Source organism: Mastomys coucha, unplaced genomic scaffold (genome assembly GCF_008632895.1).
Source record: "Mastomys coucha isolate ucsf_1 unplaced genomic scaffold, UCSF_Mcou_1 pScaffold21, whole genome shotgun sequence".
NCBI classification, from domain to species: Eukaryota; Metazoa; Chordata; class Mammalia; order Rodentia; family Muridae; genus Mastomys; species Mastomys coucha.
Genome location: NW_022196904.1, coordinates 187331735 through 187352291, shown reverse-complemented (window position 1 = coordinate 187352291; position 20557 = coordinate 187331735). Strand labels below are relative to the sequence as shown.

The window sequence follows — 20557 nt, the reverse complement described above, 5'->3', positions numbered from 1 at the left end:
AGAGAGAGGGAGAGAGGGAGAGAGGGAGAGGGGCAAGGAGAGAGGGAGAGAGGGAGGGAGGGAGAGGGAGAGGGCAAGAGAGGGAGAGGGAAAGAGGGAAGGAGAGTGAGAGGGAGAGAGGGAGAGAGGAGAGAGAGAGAGGGAGAGAGAGAGAGGGAGAGAGAGAGAGGGAGAGAGGGAGAGAGGAGAGAGAGAGAGAAGGAGAGGGAGAGAGGGAGAGGGAGAGAGGGAGAGAGGGAGAGAGGAGAGAGAGAGAGAAGGAGAGGAGAGAGGGAGAGAGGGAGGAGCTCTGATGTCACATCCATCCCTCCCACGCTCCTAGGCCACAGAGCAAAAGCCAGGTAAGAACACAATTTCTTAGAAGCGCTTGAATGAAGGTAGAGAGAAGCTCCTCAATTATGAAGGCCTCAAATACATATATGTCGGTTTCCTGCACTGCAAGAATATGTACACAACCACACGAAGGAGAGAAAGACAGAAACCCCGAGTGGGAATGTGCGATCTCCGTGTACATATAAACACGAGGCAGGCAACAAGACTGGAGCACATTTTGGGGTTCGAGGCAGATCTGGGTACCACCATAAAGAATGCATGCTCTCAAGTTCCTTGACCTCCACACATTGGTGCATGTAAAAAAGGCACAACAACTGAAAGACTGTGTACATCGTCACACAAGATGCATGCACCTTCACCCACGAACCCCCTTTCTGTAGACAACTGCCTCATGAAACACCCTCAAAAAAATTCTAAGCAGCTCATTATATACCCCTGTCTGCTTTTACGGCTCGAAGCCAGAATATAATGATGAACCTTAACTTGTTAAGGACAGCTAATTTTTGTCTCTGGTTGTCTCAGGGGCCTCTCTCACGCTCACTCTCACTTTGCCTCACTGTTGACACGTTTCTGTGAGCCGCACGTCATCTGCCGGCCTTGATTTTATGCACGGGCTGTGGGATGCATTTTCCCGTGCAGCCATCCTGCTTTGAGTCGCGTGCGGATCGTCATTATTCTCTCGCCCCCCCCCTCGCACTTGTAACATTTCATCTCTTCCTGCCTTATTTTTTGTGAGCCACGGTGCACCTACATTATGGTTTATACATGATCTCGCTCCCTTTGAAGCCGGCAGATTTCAGGGCCTGCTCTCGTCAGGAGAAGAGCCTTGCCCAATTTAGCAGGCTGAGGGCCCGGAGCTCCAACATCTCAATCTAAAGGGGGTCACAGGGTGGCACAAGTGAGTGTCAGCAAGAGCTGTTTAATTGCCAATCTAGGCTTCTCCATGGTGTTTAAAGTATAATGACCCATCACTTAATTCTGAGAAGTCCTGGCCCTGCTGCTGAATAGAATACATATCAAAGGGTGTTCTGGAACAGGGCAAGCTGCCTACATTTGCTATAACTGCCATACGTATAATAGACCTATACTTCTGTCGCCCTATTACCACAATAATGTATTTAATTTGCTGTATACGCTTTCTAACTAGCTACCTTTCATTTGGCCTACCTGGGGAATCGGTCACCCCCCGCCCCCTACTGCCAGCCCCCAACCTTTCTTCCCACCACCCCCTTCTTTCCCTCTACCCTCTGCGACCTATAAATCATCAGCTAGCCTCCTAATGATAATTCAGTCAATAAGCTTAACCCCCAATCCCCATCCTGCGATTACTTCATCGCTTTCAACCTCTGCATACTCGGAACAAACAAGCAGGAAGAAGAATGAGGAGCGGCATGTGAACGCTGGGATGGAGCTGGGATCATAAGCAGCTCCCCTCTCCTCTCCTCCCAGGAGGTTCCTCGTTTGCTCCCACGCTTTACAGGGACTGTGATGACATCATCTAATGAGTGTAACCTTTCTGCTTTCTCCAGCGGAGAGGCTGCAGAAAATCATTTTCCTACCTAACTCTTACAGGCCTGGATTCTGAGATTCGGATGATCTATCACACGTGGGGAATGGGTCTTTCAAGCTGCACGATATTCATACGTTCACTATAAACTCTAGCCACACTGTGGCATGCTTCTCTCAGTGGGTGCTAGTCCCATGACAAAAGTTGCTTTCCTGCAAGCAGGAAGGGAGGCATGCCAGGCAACCTTTTCAGTCCCTTCTCTCATTTTGGATCCCTGCGTTGCCCACAGACCACAGAGACAGAGGCCAGGGGACAGCATCCTTGCCATGTAGTGTGTGCTAATTGAATCATGTGGCATCATCAAAATGGATTGGTTGCTTCAGCCCATCAGGAAAGTCTAAACCTCCACCGATTTAATTAACCCAACAGAAAATCGGATGAACAGAAACTAAAACTATCATTAGGGGCAATTAGTGACTACTTAAACATACCGCTGCCAACCAGTTTGTAAATAAACTGGCAGTCACTGAAAAATTAGCCAGAATTAATTAGAGAGAGAGGAAAATGAGTCCTGGGATACATATATATACTGTATATATGCATATATGCTTAAGTATGAGTCTATTGGAATGAATGTAGACATACTTTCTTTACAACTTTCAAAGATTTAGCAGCATCTTGCAGGTCAGTGATGAATACAATGTGTCACTAAAAACATTTAACATGGGGGGAGTGAGGGTAACCTTCTTAAAGTGATTTGAAATGTAAGTGAGGGAAGGGGGAAAAATGCAAAAGTAATGTAAAGTGTAAAATGCAAAATGCAGAGTAGCTCCTATCAGGTTTCTACTGGACACTGCTGCTCTGAGGGGCCAGAATACAGCATATTCTATCAGACTCTGAACCATCACCTGAAATGGCCAGAGAACACCCACCAGTGTTTCCACAAATTCTCTGAATAATAATCGTAAGTTATCTTCATTTTCTCCCTCCTGACCCAGCAGAGGACAACAGAGAAACAATGAAACTACTCCAGCTGCTTTCCCTGCCTTGGCTTCGGTCATCTTTACAGAGTTCTTTATTTTCATGTGTGTAAGTGTGCTTACGGATTTGTGCACCACATGTTAGCAGAGGCCTGAAGAGGGCACTGGATCCCCTGGAGCTGGAGTCACAAATGGTTGTGAGCTGGCATGTGCGTGCTGGGAACCGAACCCAGGTTTTCTTCATGAGCATCAAGTGCTCTTAACTGCTGAACTTCTCCTAGCCCCACCCCTGCCTCCTTAACTCATGGACACTATGTTGCTCCACGGATAAACTCCCAAAATCTTAGATCTGTGCCCTTTATGTTGAAAGGTCAAGGCAACTTTGTTTTTTTCTAGGAGGAAGGTCTGATGAACAGTGGTTTCTATATTACACCCACCCATGCCCATGGGCCCTGGGTGGCCTGACTCTGTCCAGAAGGCTTCACAGAAGTCACTACAACTCACCTAGACATAGATGCGTTGACTGTGAGCGCTGTGGGGTAGGGGTGTCTGAATCCTCCTGTGGTGATTGGGTACACAGGCTGACCTTGCCTACAAAAAAGGGGGATAAAGAAGTGAGAGACTCGAAATGAGGGCTGGGGGTGGGCACAAGACGGGGAAGAAGAGGGGGGCGCTCTCTCCGTACAGTAAGCTTTATTCTCATTTGATCAGAACAAAAATCTTGGGGATTGTACAGGCAGGATCAAAGGGAAGAAACACAGAACAATTTGAATGCCATAAATCTGATAGGAATGGCTAATTAAATTTTATAACCTCTGCTTATGTCAATAGAGACCCTCTCCCCAAGCTGAGACTAGGTGTTTTGTTGTAATAATTAAAGGCGACGGCTCGCTTGCTTTAATGGAGCCATCACACTAATTGAGGGCTCCACATCCAAAGGAAAACAATAATGAATGTAAATTTATACCAAAATAAAGGACAGCGAATCAAAGGACTTCACTTGCGCTTTGGGCCTCTTTCGGTATTTAGATCTCGGTGAGAAAACATTAAATTAACAGAGCTTAATTTGTAGCCTTTTGTCAAATTAACAAGTGTTGACAAGAGTTTCTGGGGGGGAGAGTCCCCAAGAAGAATTGTGGGTAACCAATAGACAATCACACCTCATTACAATAATTAAAAAATACAGCAACATGCGGAAAAGCATCCTCATGAAAGACACAACTTTTCCTGACAGAGGCTTGTCTGAGTTGGCTATTCCTTTTTATCTCGCCCTTGGTACCCCCCATCAGCAGAGAGGGATGAATGAGGTATGGAGGCTCAGTCCCTTCCAGTGGAGAAGCAGTAGGTCCAACCCTCCCATCTACCTCACCAAACAAAAATAAAACAAAGAAACAGAAACCACAGGGGACTTGGTGTAGCTGTGGTGTAACGCAACCTGTTGTTTTTAGACAAACAAGAAAGCACACAGCACAGGGTCTGTTTGGCTTGAGAAAAGGGCTAGGATGGGAATCCTATCCCAAAATTTTACAGTCGTTAAGACTACTAAAGTCTGCCTTCACTAAGACCCAAAACTGACAGCTTTCCCAGGACTTGCCTCTTTCAGCACTCAACGTTGCCCTGTGTTCTCTAATGCTAGAGGTCACTGGTAAGATGGAGAGATAGATGCATAAAAACAGACAGTGTCAAACACTGCATGCATGCTCACGCGCGTGCTACGAAGTACAAGGTAGACGTGACAACGTGAAAGGCCTTTCTGCTCTGATTTCTAAACACATCATGCTTTTAAGTTGTGGTCAAATTATCTGAGCACTGCCAGGAATCAGGGTCAACGTCAGGCAGCCCAGCCCCAGTGCTCCAGGGAGGGTCCCCCTTGTCCCTCTGTGCCCCCACAGCTGGCAGAAGCATTAGCCATGCAAAGACTCTCAGAGGTGCTGGGAAGATGACATGAGCTTCCCTCCACTGTTGCCTTTGGGGTGAAGGGTGACGTGCTAGCTGGGATCCCTTCAGACCTACCCCTAGATGATTTCACCGCCAGGAGGCTCCTGTCCCCCACTGCCTTCCTGCCATAGAGGCAACATGTAAAAGAGAGAGCGCAACCTAATACCTTAAGTCCAGCTTGGGTTGCCACTGCCAAAAGAACCACAACCAGTGTCTGAAGTCCCCAGAGTCATTTCTGGACATCTTGGGGGACAGTAGGTTACAAGAGCAATTACTACTGACCCTTTCAGTGCCATTCGTTGAAATGGTGTGATCCTTCTGCAAACCCACAGGACACCTCAAGAGCATTTTTCCTGTATTGTCCCACCAGCTGCCCCTCTGTAAACATGCACTCAGCCATGTGCATGTGTGTACACACTCACACACACACACACACACACACACACACACACACACACGAATGCATGCATGCACACGCAAACTAACAAGCATGCTCATGCAAGAAACAAAAAGGGAATTAAAAACTGGAACTGCTTACTGTGGTACTAACCATCCTAGCGGATGGGGGATTTGTCCTACAGTGCCGGGCGACAGCGGGTAATATGGAGAGATATCAGGAGGGTGTGGAGGCCGTGGGATTCCTGCGAGAAGAAGCAGCAAGTTTTTGGTATGGAAGAAGAGGGACTATGGAGGAAGGGGGAGCAAGGAGTGAATAAGGAAAGGGACTGTCTCTTCTCAAATCCCAGCTGGAGGCCCTTCCCAGCTCTGGGGGTGAGGACTGTCCCAACCTTCTTATTTTCCTATAGATCCATTTGCACAGCGAGTTAGCTCATTCTAGATAGGCTGGTGTAATTGACTGATTGAGACCAAGGAGATGCCATCTTGGATATTTTTGCCTCATATGACTAAAGTGATTACTTCGAATCAAAAAAAAAAAATCTAAAAAGACTGGCATACTTCAGGTGAGCAACTGATAATTATTAACTCCTTTTGCCTGTAATTGGGTCCGTTACCCTTTATTTCGGATGGCTTGCCTATGTGAGAGCTATACTTCTGATTTGTAAGGCTTAAATAATTAGATTTAATGTTTTGAGACAGGAGTCTAACTACTGTCTCAAGCTGACTTTGAACTCACAGCCCTCTTGCCTTAGCTTCCTAAGTGCAGTGATTTCAGGCAGCCTTGTAACTCCCTATGAGTCATAGAGGTGTGACCTGACTCCTTTGGAAAGACCCAACTCCTCAAGTGGGCCATTCTCCCATGAGGAGAATCTGCAGAAACCACCAAGTGTCGGGTAGTGTCATTCTCCCAGGAGTCAGAACCGAACTGATAGAAGGTAGGGGTTTGGTGGGCCCAGGTCTGGACCATGGTTCCCTGGAGGGAGGGCAGAGACATATGTGGGCACTAGCGTCACTTGTTGATTGGCTATTCCATGGGCCAGAGGGGCCGTGAGCTTCCCTGAGGCCTGCAGAAGGATATGCTGAAAGTCTACAGGGCGGCTCACTTCCTATCTGCACAGGGCGCACATCTGGTCATTCATCCTCAGGAAGTGGAGTCCTAGGAGCAATTTAGCTTGAGAGCAATGGCTCTGCCAAGCCGCCCAGTGCAAGGGGGAGGCAAAAGGGACAGAGTGTGTCAGGACTCACCCAAGATGGAAGGGGCAGGACAGGGATGAAAACTATCTCATTTTTCAAGAAATTCATTCAGGAAGCTTTTAATCTGTAAATTAAGTCTCCCGGGGTGACATTTTGATGCAGACATTGCTTTCTCTCTATTACAGAAAGCAAACAGATTAGCTGGGCTTGGACCCTACACTGAGCCATTTGCACACTTGAAAGAATGTTCGCAGAGGAAAATAAACACTCCTTAGACGTTAATCATATGGTTTACGATAACCATTTAAAAGCTATTCCCTGGCCTACCATTATTCAAATGAGATGCCGCTTGCTGCAAGTGTAGCCTTGTACTTGGCGGAGCCTTAGGCAGGCTTGGCCGCCTCCTCCAGCCAGTCAAACTGCCAGGCTGCATCCAGGATCCACACAGAGGGCTCAGAGAAGCTGCCTGCCATACTAGATCCTTATGTAGGGGGCGCTATAAGCTTGACCTGCTCTACACCTGACAGGTGTAGAAACTGAATACATTGCACAGCCTCTACACAAGACACTGCTGGATAAAATGAGGAAACCTTCCTAGGCTTCAGTTTGTACATCTGTAAAACGGGCTCACAATAAACATCCGAGATATCGGAATGGGGAGAAGACAATGCAAAGTGATCTAGTGATCTGCAAGGAATAGAGACCCTGGATGATGTGGCCCCTTAAGAGTATACTAACAAGTCACTCTCCTTGTTAAAGTGGCCAGACTCCTTTAGCATCATGATGTAATCTCATTACTCCCTAGTTTGCTTAGGAAGGTTCCCGAGACTAGCTTTCCCAAGCAGACAATTCCAAAAGTGTGGACATAAATCTTACCCCCAGAAGTGGATCTCTCCAAAGAGAAAGGGGACACAGGCCAGCAAACACACTAGGCTCTAGTCCCTCTAACTGCTTCCCGATCAGCTCCCAGATGTGAGTTTGAGCACCCCTCACCCTGAGTCCCACCGATCCCATTCCATCCATCACGCCTGGCCCAGGCCCCTGTTAGAGTTCCCCAACTTACCTGTTTTAGGGTCTACGTCAGCTGGTAAATGCGGAGGTGGATTTCCCGGGGTGAAGTGTTCATTGCTGTACGTGATGAGAGGCGTGAGTGGGTGGACATGGTGGGGGTGTTGCACCACCGGTACTTTGTTCGACTGCGAGGGAGGGAGAACAAAGGGAGACTCGGTGAGCTGAGTCTCTGTAGCCCAAAGCTTCAGAGCAAGGGCCTGTGCCCCCTACGATACCCTCCCAGCTTGATGCCATAAGATGCCCTCAACTCTGCAAACTCCCCACCTTGCTAATCCATTTAAAAGTAGGAGACAGTTGGCTCTGCACACTGGCCTACTTCAGGTCCACCTTTGAGTTCCTCTACATCACCATTAGAACCCAAGATCTCACACTTTCCCATCAGCAGGTGAGTGAAAAGTTGAGGCTTTTCTCCCTCAGGCCCACTAGGGAGAGCTACGCACACAGTATGATTGGAATCCCAGCCTAGCCTCCTACCCACCCTCTGGTTCCACAGGCTCTTAGACACAGCAAGCAGGTGTCCACTCACACTCGACCTGGATGAAAAGCCCCACCCCACCTATGAATGGGAGACTGAACTGGACCAGAAAGCTCTGGCCCAGCCAGCACCTGCATATTCATCAGGCAGCAGTCAGGGAGAACTCATAAATTAACTGGACAATGATGAATCGAGCTAATAAACAGGATACATTCAAGAAATGGGAGGTTCTGGCTGGTGAAGTACACATTTGTTGTACTGGGGCAGGGCAGACGGTGAGGCGAAGCAGAAAACAAAGAAAATAAAAACATCTCAGATATTTCTCACTGCCTTCCACAAACCCTGGCCTCTCTCCCCTCCCCCGTGTGGTCTGTCCCCCATTCCCCCTATGCTGGGCTATAGCCCAGCAAGATCACAAAGGAAAAAAAAATTAAGCTGAAACAAGCGAACTACTGGGCCATTTACTGAGAGTAATCCAATTGCAAAAAACCCTATTCCCAATAGGGGATTTTCACTAAAATCCTACAACAGGGACATTTAACCAGATTAGGTAGCAGAGAAGATAAAGAGGCTGGTATTAGATGATGAATGGATTAGAGTCAAGTTTCATTTCAGAACGTGTCTTCATTTCCTTTTATTACGTCTAGGAAGGGCACACGTTGCATTAACATCAAGGAGAAGGAACTGCATAGAAAGAAAAGAAGGCAGGTTCCAGCACTGCCCACCAGCGCCTCCCGAGTTCAGGGACCACTGAGCAGTTAGTTCTCTTCCTTTCAGCTCCCTTTTCAGTATTTTTTAATAGATGGGAAAGGCAGAAAACACAGGAAGAGTAGCTTCCTACCACAGCTAAGGATGGCAAAGGCATCGGCAAGATCTGTTACTTCTCCATGGCGTGTCAGGGAAGAAAAACGTGGTCATTCTAGAAGACCCCGAAAGAGCAGCTCTAGTCACTTGGTTTATAGCTTCCTGTAAAACCATAACTCTCCCAGAGAAAAGGGTCAGCTAGCTTAGACGACCTAGCTACCATCTTGCACATGAAAACGTTAAGGTGTAAGTCACAGAAGGTCTGAAATAAGGAATGGTCTCTCAGAGTCAGCAACCAGGAATGGCAACCAGGCTGGGTATAGAAAAGCCAAGGGCTATTGTGTCCAAGCCTGTGGCCACAGTTCCTGAAGTACACTAAGCTCCTTCAAGGGAAGAGTCCTAGGAGAATCTTCTGTCAAGAATGCCTGAGAAGGATTAAAGGCAGCAGCTCCCAGTTTGGAAGTAAGAAAGAAGGCTGGAGTGGGGATTACAGACAAGACAGGGATGGGTGGGAGCGACCTGGGAGAAAGGAAAATGACTGAGGCTGCCTTCCAGAAGTTTCCAACTTGATTGGGAAGACAGGCTCCAGGCTGCATGAAAGAATGCAGGTTGCTCTCAAGATAGGTCATACATCTCATGAAGAGGGATGGATGTGTCTCAGTGGTCACAGGATTGAACCTGCTTTGGGGACTTCTACGAGCAGTGGGCAGGTGTGACGGCCACCACAGAGATAGACAGGGCTGAAGATGGGCAGGAAAACTAGCTGCCATCTCCACTGAATTAGGGGAGCCTGGGACAGCCATTTCTCAGTAGAAACAGGACCTGAGTATGGAGTAGCAGAAGCACTTCTTCTGTTAACCATGGTGGAGCCAAGGCTTGGGAGCCACACAGGCACAGGGAAACCTGGAGGCCAAAGATGGGAGTGTTTCTTCTGAATCAAGCCCTTGTTCTCAGAAAGCCCATGGGGAGGCCCTGCACAGACCTAACACATAGTATGTTTATGTATGTAACTGTGCTGGTTCATAATCACTGCCATGATCAGCAAAGACTTGGCAGGGGGCACCGTGGCTCTGTCACCAATCCCAGGCAGAACTAGTGGGGAATGTGGGGAACCCTCTTCGTCTCTGGCAGCAGAAGTATGACAACAGCATTTGGTGACAGTAAGATAGGCGTGGGACTTACGTACTCCCCCTCTTCGTCTTAGATGCTCCCACCAAAGATAACGTTAACAAAGCCCGCGCTCACTGACTGCTGCTGGTACTCCTGGACTGCACTCTTCTCCACCAATTAGGTTTTTCTCCCCATCCAGACAACACTCTCCAGCAGTGTGGTAGAGTAGGAGTTGGAGAGAGGGGACAACAAGTGAAAGCTTTACCTGCCACCTGGCTTTGGCGGGGGGCGGGGGGGGGTCCGATTAGGCCATGACCTTGACTACATTAACAAGTAGGTCCCTAGAAACTGCATGACCAACTCTCTATCCAGGCTGGTCTGTTCCCAAGGGAGGATGCACATCTCAGTCAAAGATGCAGAGGGCAGGGTCTACCTGCTGCCTCACACCACCCGTCAGTACCTGGAGCCCTTACAACAAAGGACTTCTCGTCAATATCTGCATCTCTCTGACCTTGGACTCCGAGGTCCTTTCTCCCCACTGCTGGGGTGGAGTGCTACACTCTACTCATCCTTAGAGTCCTCTGAAACTTTTGCACTCAGCCTGGGATAACAAGAAAGTACCATTGCAAAGACCACATGAAACCCAGCAGACTGAAGTCCGTGTGGTAGAACAAGATAGAGCCCGTCAACCATAGGACCAGATTTCTTGAAAGGCTGGATGGCCCTTACACTCAGAGCAAAGTTCTTGCAGACACCACCTCTGTTACGTCAGTGCCTTTAAAACGGTCCTTGCGCTGGTTTCTCACAGAGACTGAGAGTGAGAACCTGTCCACTTAAGGAGGGCAGGGGTGTATTCTGCTTCACTGACCTGGCCGAGAGTGTCTCCCCTCCCTCCCTTCCTTCTTCCTTTCCCCCTCCCTCTGTTCCTTCTTCTCCTCCCCACCTCCCCAGTCTCCTTCATTTCTGTCTCCATAAAATCCAGGCATGTACTGTGTCTGTCCTGTAGGGTTATGAAGACTGTGTGAAGCCACTCACTCAAAGCATCCTGCACAGTGGCAGGCCCACACTCAATACAAAAGAACTTGGCAAAATACAATCTACACAATATAAAGGACACTGTGGTTAACCACTAGGCTAACACCTTCCAATCAGACTCATAAAGGGGAAGAGACAGCCTTGGAACATGTCCTTTGCTGCACAGGAAGGAAGTCATCACCTAGGTAGAGGAGCACGGATGATCTATGACCACCCTACCCAAGTCACACACCCTTCTTAAAAATGTGGTATTTAACAAACATATTTGAAGAGCTCATGAAAACCACCACCACCACCACTACTAACAACAACAACAACAACAACAACAACAGCAGCAGCAGCAACAACACCTCTACTGTGCCAATGATAGGGCGTGCCATGGAGTATCTCACAATTAAAACAAAACGAAACAAAAAACTGGAGATAAACAAGTCCTTCTAGAGTCAGTGAGAATGTGTAAAGTACTGACACAGTGAAAGAAGGTTTCCAAGTAGTTAGGGTTTCCCCATCCCCCCCCCCCCAACAACTCTCATTTCTTTAAGATCTTCAGGTATTCTTCTCACACTAGACACTGGGAGGAAAGGTACTGGGGACAATCATAGTGGAGCATCATGGGAAATAAACTAAAACAACAGTTAGCACTGCGGAGGAACGGGGATTAAAATGCCAGAGACATTCACACACACACACACATACCCTTTACTTTTCCCAGTGCCCTGTAGGTATATGCTTCACTGAGGTGTCTGTACAAGGGCCTAAGCCTCAAACTCTGAGATACAGCTAACTAAGGTTCAAGGTCACGGCCCCGACAGGACGGTTCAGTGAAGAGCCTATTACCATTATCTAACTCCTCCAGAACAGGACAAACCTATGCACGTCTGTGCCACCACACAAAAACAAAACAAAACAAAACAAACAAAATAGAACCCAAATTCCATAAATATACTCCATGTAATTCATTACTACCAGAAACTTGCCCACGTAGCCACTTTAAGCCACTTAGCTTGCTGGTCCCAGAGTAAGATGGGGACCAACCAACCAATGGCTATACTGAAGCCCTGTTTCCATCCCAGAGCAGCTCAGATCCAGCCCTGCTTCCCAGAGCACAGATGTGCACTAATGGTCACCTGTCACACTCAGTGCAACCACAAGGCACACCCGTAACTGGCTGGCCTCTCTTATTTGTTTTACAGAGCAGGTGAACAAGGATGTCTCTCACACCTTCATAGAGAGACGTTTCCAAACCTTGTGGCATCTCCACTTGCTCCACCACCCTAATTAATGCACAGCTACTTTAGAAATGTCTGTAGGCCAGAATTCCTGGGAGCAGGAACAGCTTGCTATGCTGATGGAGCGAGATACAACCTGTGAGATCAGCCTGTGTCTACCTTTCCTACACACTGTTGCTTTGGGACAGAGAGGAAACCAGTCACCAAATGTACAATCAGAGGTGTCTGGGCCCCTCTGCCTCTACCAGGAGAACTCTTATGGGCTTCTTCCAGGGGGCTTTTCCAGCATGGGGCTCATTAGGGAAGGTAGGAACAAACAAGGCTTTGAATAAGCTGCCCCTGCTTCCCAGATACAGCCAGGCCCCAGCGGAATGTTGGTGACAAACCATTGTCTGGGCTTAGTTCTGGGCTCACAAGAAACCAAAGAAAATAAACAAATGATGTAAAATCCTGAACTCATTAAAGCAAGCAAACAATGTGTAAATAAAGGAACTGAAACTGCTCCTCTGACAGCTGGTCCCTGGGGCTTTCCCCTTCCTACCTGGACAGGCTCACAACCTCCCCAGGCGAGGCCCTCCTCCTTGCCTTTATTAAACGCCACAGGTGTGAGCACTGAATAGTTAAATTATAAAGAAAGGTTATTTCAATGGCTCTCAGAGCACACAAAGCCTCCCTACCCACAGGAGTATTCATCCTGCTACAGTAGGGGGAGGGACCCTGTGGCTGACCTTTGACCTCTCAAGAACACTTAGGTTTAGTGTTCAGCAACTTGACCATTGTCAGGCACCCATACACCCTCCAACCCTGCTCAGAAATCAGGACCTCAACAAGTGAAAGGCAAACACACTTCTGGATCCCTCCACTAGGCACCCTCTGACCCCGCCCCTCAACCCCCTCTAACTGGGAGTAAGCCTGAAGGGACTGAAAGCTCACCATTCACCTCTGCAACCTGTTAGTCAAAGACAGCAGAAACAAACAGAGCCTCCTCTTCAATACTCCGCATTGCCCCTTCCTGCTGCAGGAACAAAATGGGTCCAGAGAGGGCTTTTAAGGAGCCCAACACAACAAAAGACACAATACAGGAGCATTTGTCAGCCCCGTCCTCTCTGTGTGGATCCCAGAGATGAGCAAGGGTTCCACATGACCCTGCTGCCCCAGGGTACTCCAGGTTTACATGCCTGTGCAAAAGGGCTCATTAGTGTAGTACCCACTTTCCTGTCTACTTTGGCTGTGTTGAGCCCAGTAGAGACTAGTTAAGTCTTCATGCATGCCTTTGTACATGCCAGTGCTGTTGAGGGGGAGGGGCTGGGCTGGGAAGAAGGAGGGGTTGCTGTTTCCAGTCATCATTGACAACTCTGTGGCAGTCCCGATAATCCTGTTTTTCTTCAGGCATTGCAACAGAAGGTAGTTGGACAGTCAGTCAGTGTAACTCCTACTGTCCTAACGACTGGCAAGGAAACACAGAGAAATACTATACCAGCTTTACGAAGGGCTACTGGGAAATGCACTTGCTGGCTCATCCCAACTCAGCTGGCCAGCATCTCCCATCCTTCGAAGCTCTTATACCTACCACAGAAAGGTTAGCCTTCCTCACTCTTACATGGCTTCTTCAGAATCCTTTACATTTCACCTCGAACACGAGAAGACCAGTTACTATGGCCAGGCTGGTCTCATAAGCTGAATGTTGGTTTTTTTTTTTGTTGTTTTTTTGGTTTTTTTTTTTAGCTTGAGGGGTTTTGTGCACTGTATTGTGTGCAAGGCAACTACCTACCAATAGCCACAGCACTGCTATTGAAGGTAAGAAATGAAAGAGGGAAGATTTCTCTGAGTTTGAGTTTTACATGGAGAAACAGGTGGAGAGACAGCTGCCTGTGAGATGCAGAAAAGCCCACCAGCATTCACAGGACACAAATCTGTATGTTTGGCCAGGTGTTGTGCCAAGTACCCACCAGGAGGCAAAGTTCCATCTTCTACAACTGAGATCTGAAGGGTTATTTGTTCCCTAAGTCATCATTCTATCTGTGTCCCGGTCTCTCTCCAAATCCAATTAGACAGCAAGAAGAGGAACTGTGAAGATTTCCTCCCACTGTCTATAAGATTCTGCCGACTCATAGTTTCTCATGAACTCATAGGCATCAAAATTCTCCTTAACGAGGAAATGACTGGACAAGGAAGGCGGAGAGAAGGAACCTGTGCAGTCTGCTTCCATGCAAAGTCTCACATGGGTACATACACGAAGTGCTAGCTCAAATGATCCTCAGTCCTTGGCCTCTATGTGAAGGGAGGGGCCTTCCTACACTTTAACCAGCCACCAGCTAACACACCACAGTAGCCGGTCTCAATAGCTGAGAGCCTAGGTCAATTCAGCAATTCTTGGTGACTTTTATGGAATGCCTGAAAAGGAGATGGGGAGCAATGGTGTTGGGGTGCACAATCAAAGGGGGAGACTTCAAACCTAGAAAATAGAGCTGTGTTCCAGGTGTTAGGCTTTGTGCAAACTACAGCTCAGGTCCAAGCCAGCAAAGCTATGCTTCCACAGCCTAGAAAGCAACCACTCTCCGTTAAGTTCATTAAACATAATTTATTACTACTCATTCTCATTCATTTTCCAATAAAAAGAAAACATCACTGTGCTTCCCCCAGCAAACCCTTAAAACATTTGCACACTTAAGTTTTGGCCCAGTGGTCCAGGGTAGGTTTCCAGGGTTTTTTTCCCCCCTGCCCGCCTCTCTCCAGTAACATCAAACTTAACACCAGGTCGGTAAGGGAAAACACAGGCACTGTGGGGTCTGTGGACTGTTCTAGTCCTTCACAAGCCACTTCACCCCTAAGTAATTTCCCAGGAATTTTCAACCTCCACCCTCCCGCCAAATATTTCTCCACTACTTGGGTATTAAATGATTATCGTTAGCATAATCAATCTTGCAGAGTGCCTGGGTGTGTGGAGAATGTTTGGGAACTGGGTAAGAGGATACAGCTGTTTCTAGAAAAGCCAGGAATAAATCTAACCTATTCCAAATGAAGCCCTCCCAACGCTCCAATGTGAAACAACTTTAAAATACAATAACGATTTCCAGGCCACCGGTCCCAAACACAACAACCCCAAGACCTGGGGTTCCTGAATACAATGGAAAGGAAATCACCCATTTTGATTGAGAATAAATTTTAAGTGCATAATGGTTAATACATCCTGGAAAGTTTAAGAAAAGCAAGGAACAAAATCTGACAGGACCTTCTGCATTTACTTACAGGCAACAGCTGACTGAAAATGCCTTTTGCTACATACAGCTTCCACACCAGGGCCTAACTTAGAGTTTAGATGTATGTTTAAAAAAAATCATGCTTGCTCCATAGAGCTCAAGAAGCTGTTATTTCCTTCAGAAAGAAGTATATTTTCTTCCTGGGAAATAGCAAGCGTTTATACCTAGAGGGGGGAGGGAGATTTCATCCACATGACTTAACAAACACAAACCCAGACTCCAAGATTCAGGAAGAGTCTGGGCACACATAACGTACAGAAATAAAACAAACGGAGTCGGCGGCTGCTCCATTTTACCCCGCTAATGCCTCAAACTTCAGCATCCTTTCCTATAAATGACAAACTTCAGCATCCTTTCCTATAAATGACAAACTTCAGCATCCTTTCCTATAAAGGGCATATAGCATGGAAAAATGACCCAGAGTGGCCAGGGACCAAGCAGAAACAATCAACGTGGCTGCTCCCTGTGATTACAGGCTGCTGTGGGGAAAGACTATGCGGATGAGCAATATTCAATTTTTTGAGTCCTCCAATGTGGGTAAAAGAATGCAATTGGAGGGCATAGCAGGATTTCACAACACTTTGCAGTGCTGCAGGAGGGGAAAAATTCCATAGCACAGCTCAATCGGGCTCCCGACCAACTCCACAGCACCAAGGGAGGTTTCCCTCCGAAGGCAAGGTTGCCATCCTGGCTGCTTCCAGAAAATGCCTGTACACAAGAACAAAATGGCTATAATGTCCATATCACTGGGGTTGAGAATCTACTTTTGAAAAGCAAGTCCTTTCTCACAACACCTCACTCAGAATGGAAGTTTCCCCTCTCTTGAGCCACAGAACAACACAGTTCTAAGTCATTTCTGCAAACAAGGGATAGGATATCTCAGGAACCTTGACCCTCTATGAAGGTCTGGGTGGGAAATTTACAACACAGCTCACACAGTATCGACCAGTACCCTGTCCCTGAAAGTCTTAACAGTTTTCAGAAATGAACTAGAAAGCAACAACAACAACAAAAAAGGTTTATAAGGGTTACTGCCTTATGCTCCACTTTAAAGAGCTATCTACTGAGTTGGCCTTTAATATGACAATAATTTTTAACACAGCAATTTTTATAATCTACATAATGCTTCGTTTCTCACCAAAACCAACCAACCAAACAAATAAACAACCAACCAACCAAACAAACAAACAAACAAAAAACAAACATTTTTTTTTTAATCTGGTCAGTCTCTCCATAAGTATTTGTATTTGGCCATTCAACAACAAAATATAATTATAATAGTTATAAAGATAATAAAAAGAAATGCCTGCAGGTTAAAAAAAAAGTCTTCACTGTTTATGGCAAACAGTATAAGCCCCAGTTGGAGCAGATCACAGTGTATCCTGGTCCCCAAGTGCTGGGAAGGATACAGTGTAGCCTAACTCCCAAGTGCTGGAAGGATACAGTGTAGCCTAGCCCCCAAGTGCTGGGAAGGATACAGTGTAGCCTAGCCCTCAAGGGCTGGGAAGGATACAGTGTAGCCTAGCCCTCAAGTGCTGGCAAGGATACAGTGTAGCCTAGCCCTCAAGGGCTGGGAAAGATACAGTGTAGCCTAGCCCTCAAGGGCTGGGAAGGATACAGTGTAGCCTAGCCCTCAAGTGCTGGCAAGGATACAGTATAACCTAGCCTCAAGTGCTGGGAAAGATACAGTGTAGCCTAACCCCCAAGTGCTGGGAAGGATACAGTGTAGCCCAGCCCCCAGATCCAAGCTGCAGAAGATGCTGCTCATTGTCAACAGGAGCTGTCCTCGGTCCCACCACCATCAGCTTTCCAAAACAGATTTTGATTAAATTCGGAAAATGCAACCACCAGCAGCAATACCAGGGCCTGGAAAAGCCAACATCTAAATTTGGAGACTGAAAATAAAAACAACCAAAGACAGAGCAACAGGAAGTTAACATTAAATATGAAACCAATACATAAAGTGGCCCGGCTCCTGGAGAGGCACCGTCCCTGCTGAGCAAGGTATCTATCTCTCTTTCCCCTCTGCTTATAGAAGCAGCCCTCTGTGGTTGGTGAAACTATAGCTCACTTGCTATGGTCAGAAGAACTGGGATGAAAGTCAGACTTTCTCTCCTCCCCATCTTCTTTTAACCCTTTCTCCTCCCCCAAAAGGATCCAGCGAAGTCCCGCGGGGATAGGGCACAGCCTGCATTGACCATTCATTCTTGTTTTGTCTGCCTTTCTGTTGTCTAAGTTTTTTTTTTTTAACTGTTTTAAAATAAAAAAAGGAAGCACAGGTCTCATGGTCAGGACCATGAGTGTGGACGGACACACACACACACACACACACACACACACATCACTACTCACCCAGCAATTCAAATTGAGGTGCCAAGCGCCCAACTGCTGCAAGAGAGAGACCCCAGGGGCCACTGTTCCTCCCTTCCCACTCAAATCCTCCATTCCCACTAACATCGCATCCCTGGGGTACATAATAGCTCTGTCTTGCCCTCTCTCCACTCTAAAAAGAAAAGGAAAAAAGAAAGAAAGAAAAAAAGAAAGAAAGAAAGAAAAAACTTTCTCTGTACCTTCAAGATGGGACTGGGCCAGCTTTTGTCTTTCACCCTCCCAGTTTCTCTGTTTTCTTTTTCCTCTCACCCCCACCTCCCTTTATACAGCTCACTTAACGAGCTGAAAAGATGCATCTTAAAAGCCAGATGATGCTTTCTAGACCTCTGGCTGGACACATTCACTTGTACTGCATATGGTTGCTTTGCGGGACCCTCCCCTGCACACCCTCTCTGAAAAAAAATGTTTAAAAAAATTTAATAGTTATCTAATTTTAGCTGGTTGAAACTTCAATTTAAATATGTTTTTAAATGTAAAAAACCCCACTAGTTCCTAATCTTTACTACTCTAGGATCCATAAAGGAAGGACGGGGAAGGCCCAATTCCCCCAACCTGCTCAGGGCACCTACGAAAAGTCCCCCTCCCTCACCTTGGGTGGCAGGGACAGAGCTAAGAGTAGCAAAGAAATTACGGTCAGCCATGAGGGAAATGATGAACCAGTGTAGCAGGCAGGCACTTTATCTGCAAGATTGTCAAATCCCTCAAAACAAATTTCTTAGGGAGAGGGCTGCAATGGGAGAGAGGGAGGGAGGAAGAAAGTATATTTTCTTGTCACGGTGACACGGAAGTGACACTTTGTGAGGCCCTGCCTGCCACTCTGCACACCCTCTTCCTTCCCAGAGTTTGAGGCTGCCTGATTTTCAGATGACCTCCTTGCTAGCAGGGGAACCTAGGCTTCTAATACCTAGGGGCGTTGCAAGCCAGACTTCTGGCTAGCACACTGCCTTAGCTGGTCTTAGCTGGAGAAAGATGCGCTTTCTCCCTGGAAGAGGAAAGAGAGGGAAGCAGAGAAGCAGGAAGAAAAGGAGCCACTCAACTTACTTTTCCTGGGGCTTTCATAGGATCCAGGGCCAGATACATTGGTGTGGGTTAACCTAACTTGAGTTGAGACCCTCAGATAGAACAGGCCTAAAACGGTCCCTGCGGTAGGCAGGAGGGGAGTGCTGTGGGTGGCTGCCCAGGGAGGCGTTGAGTCACACAACAGAATGCCTACCGGACTCAACTCCAGAATCATCTCACGATCTTCAAAAGCAAACACGCAGCTCTAGTCTGCAAACGGTTAGGAAACCATCCCAGGTCTGTCTGTCTTAAAAGCAAGACTAGCGGCCAAGATTGCGTTCCCTACATTCAGGACACCTAATTTTAATGAAGGAGCTTTTCCTTTCTTGCATGGACTGCTGGAATGGCCAGCTGTTTATCTCCAAGGCCACAGGACTGCTTTTAGAGTGTAGGTCTTTAAGTGATCTGTTAATACATGGGGCAAGCTAATCTCCCTTATCCAGCCCCCCAAAAAAGGAATCAACCTAAACAAGGGCTAGAAGGGCTTAAGGCCAACAAAAAAGTAGGACTTCTTCATTTTCTACCCCGTTGCTTTAAAAATAACACTACTCTGTGGTCCCTTTCTGGACTTATCTATCCTTCCTCCATGAGTGTGGAGCAGCAATCTTTAAGGCCCTTAATACCAAAACAAAACCCTGCCATTTCCCTTTACACAGCAGTAACAAAAGCAATGAGCTTCCAGTCTGACAAGTAAAAGGCCCCAACCACACAGCCCCCTAATTGCCTTTCGTCCCTCTATTCACCAAGACCACCACACTCCCGGCAGCTGCTTTTGTGGCTCCCGCAATTTCCTAAGTAAACTGCAAGTTCTCTGTCCACTGATGGACAGGCCCTGATCACCCAGCAACAATCTGTCCGAAAGTGCTGCAAACACCACCGGCAGCTTGAGCTAAGAATTTACTTCCCAGCTTTCTCAAAAGACAAGGGAAAAGGAAACTGGGGAAGAGCTAACCCAGTTACAGCCTCTTCCCCCTTAAAAAGAAAAGGGGGGAAAGTCTCTTAAATCCCTTCAAACTAAGAACTTCTGAGGTGAGTTGCTGTCCCGGGCACTCATTCTCAAAGCACCCTGACCTGTCAGATACACACCCAACCTTAGAACATTCCATTAAAAAAAAAAAAAAGCTAAAGCCTGCTGCAAAGTTGGGATTAACAAGTAGGTATGATGATTTAAAAAAAAAAAAAAAGAAAGAAAGAATAAAACTTGTTCAAACCAAAACCAGAGCAGTACTTTTTAGTATGGCATTAGGTAAAACCTTTGGAGAAGGGATGTAGGGGCCAGAGACTGTCTGCTCACATCCCAGGATCCTCATCTCCAGGAAGAGCTAGGTTTGTCGTGTTAAATAAAGAGATTTAAGATGCCAGAACAGGGAAGTTATAAGGACAGGAAGCCAACTTTGGCGACTAGACAGACATGTCTAAATAGGAAACATGTATCTACATGTATCTATAGGAAAGACATGTCTACTCACTGCTCCCAAACCCACATATTCAGACAGAAAAAGGCAAAAGTGCACTTAGAATACACACAGCTGGGAAGGAAGGGGGCCAGGAAGGGTGGAGAGTGTCACTTTAAGTTGGTAAGTGAAAAGGATGCATGCCCTCCAAGCGCAGACCCTTCCAAATTAAACAAGAGTAGTGTAAAATGAAAAGGTACCCCTTTTTCCTCCCCTTCCTTCCTTCTTTCCTTTCTCTTCTTCTTTTTTTTCTTTTTCTCTTCTTTAACCTTTGTTATTGTTGTTTTAAAGGAGACTAAACCAAATCGAATCTGTCCA

At 46.9% G+C, this 20557-nt stretch overlaps 1 protein-coding gene across 50 annotated transcripts in view; it reads right to left on the bottom strand.

The window, feature by feature from the left end:
- The window catches only part of Tcf7l2 (transcription factor 7 like 2), a 192959-nt gene that overhangs the window by 17301 nt on the left and 155101 nt on the right, over positions 1-20557 (bottom strand). For 38 of the 50 annotated variants that reach the window (XM_031390741.1, XM_031390746.1, XM_031390769.1 and 35 more), the window contains 3 exons: positions 7415-7547; positions 5297-5399; positions 3325-3411 (listed from right to left, as the gene is read on the bottom strand). In XM_031390741.1, coding sequence (XP_031246601.1) covers positions 3325-3411; positions 5297-5399; positions 7415-7547 — 323 coding nt within the window. The remainder of the gene's footprint in view (positions 1-3324; positions 3412-5296; positions 5400-7414; positions 7548-20557) is intronic. The other 12 variants (XM_031390735.1, XM_031390737.1, XM_031390742.1 and 9 more) reach the window with 1 other exon arrangement.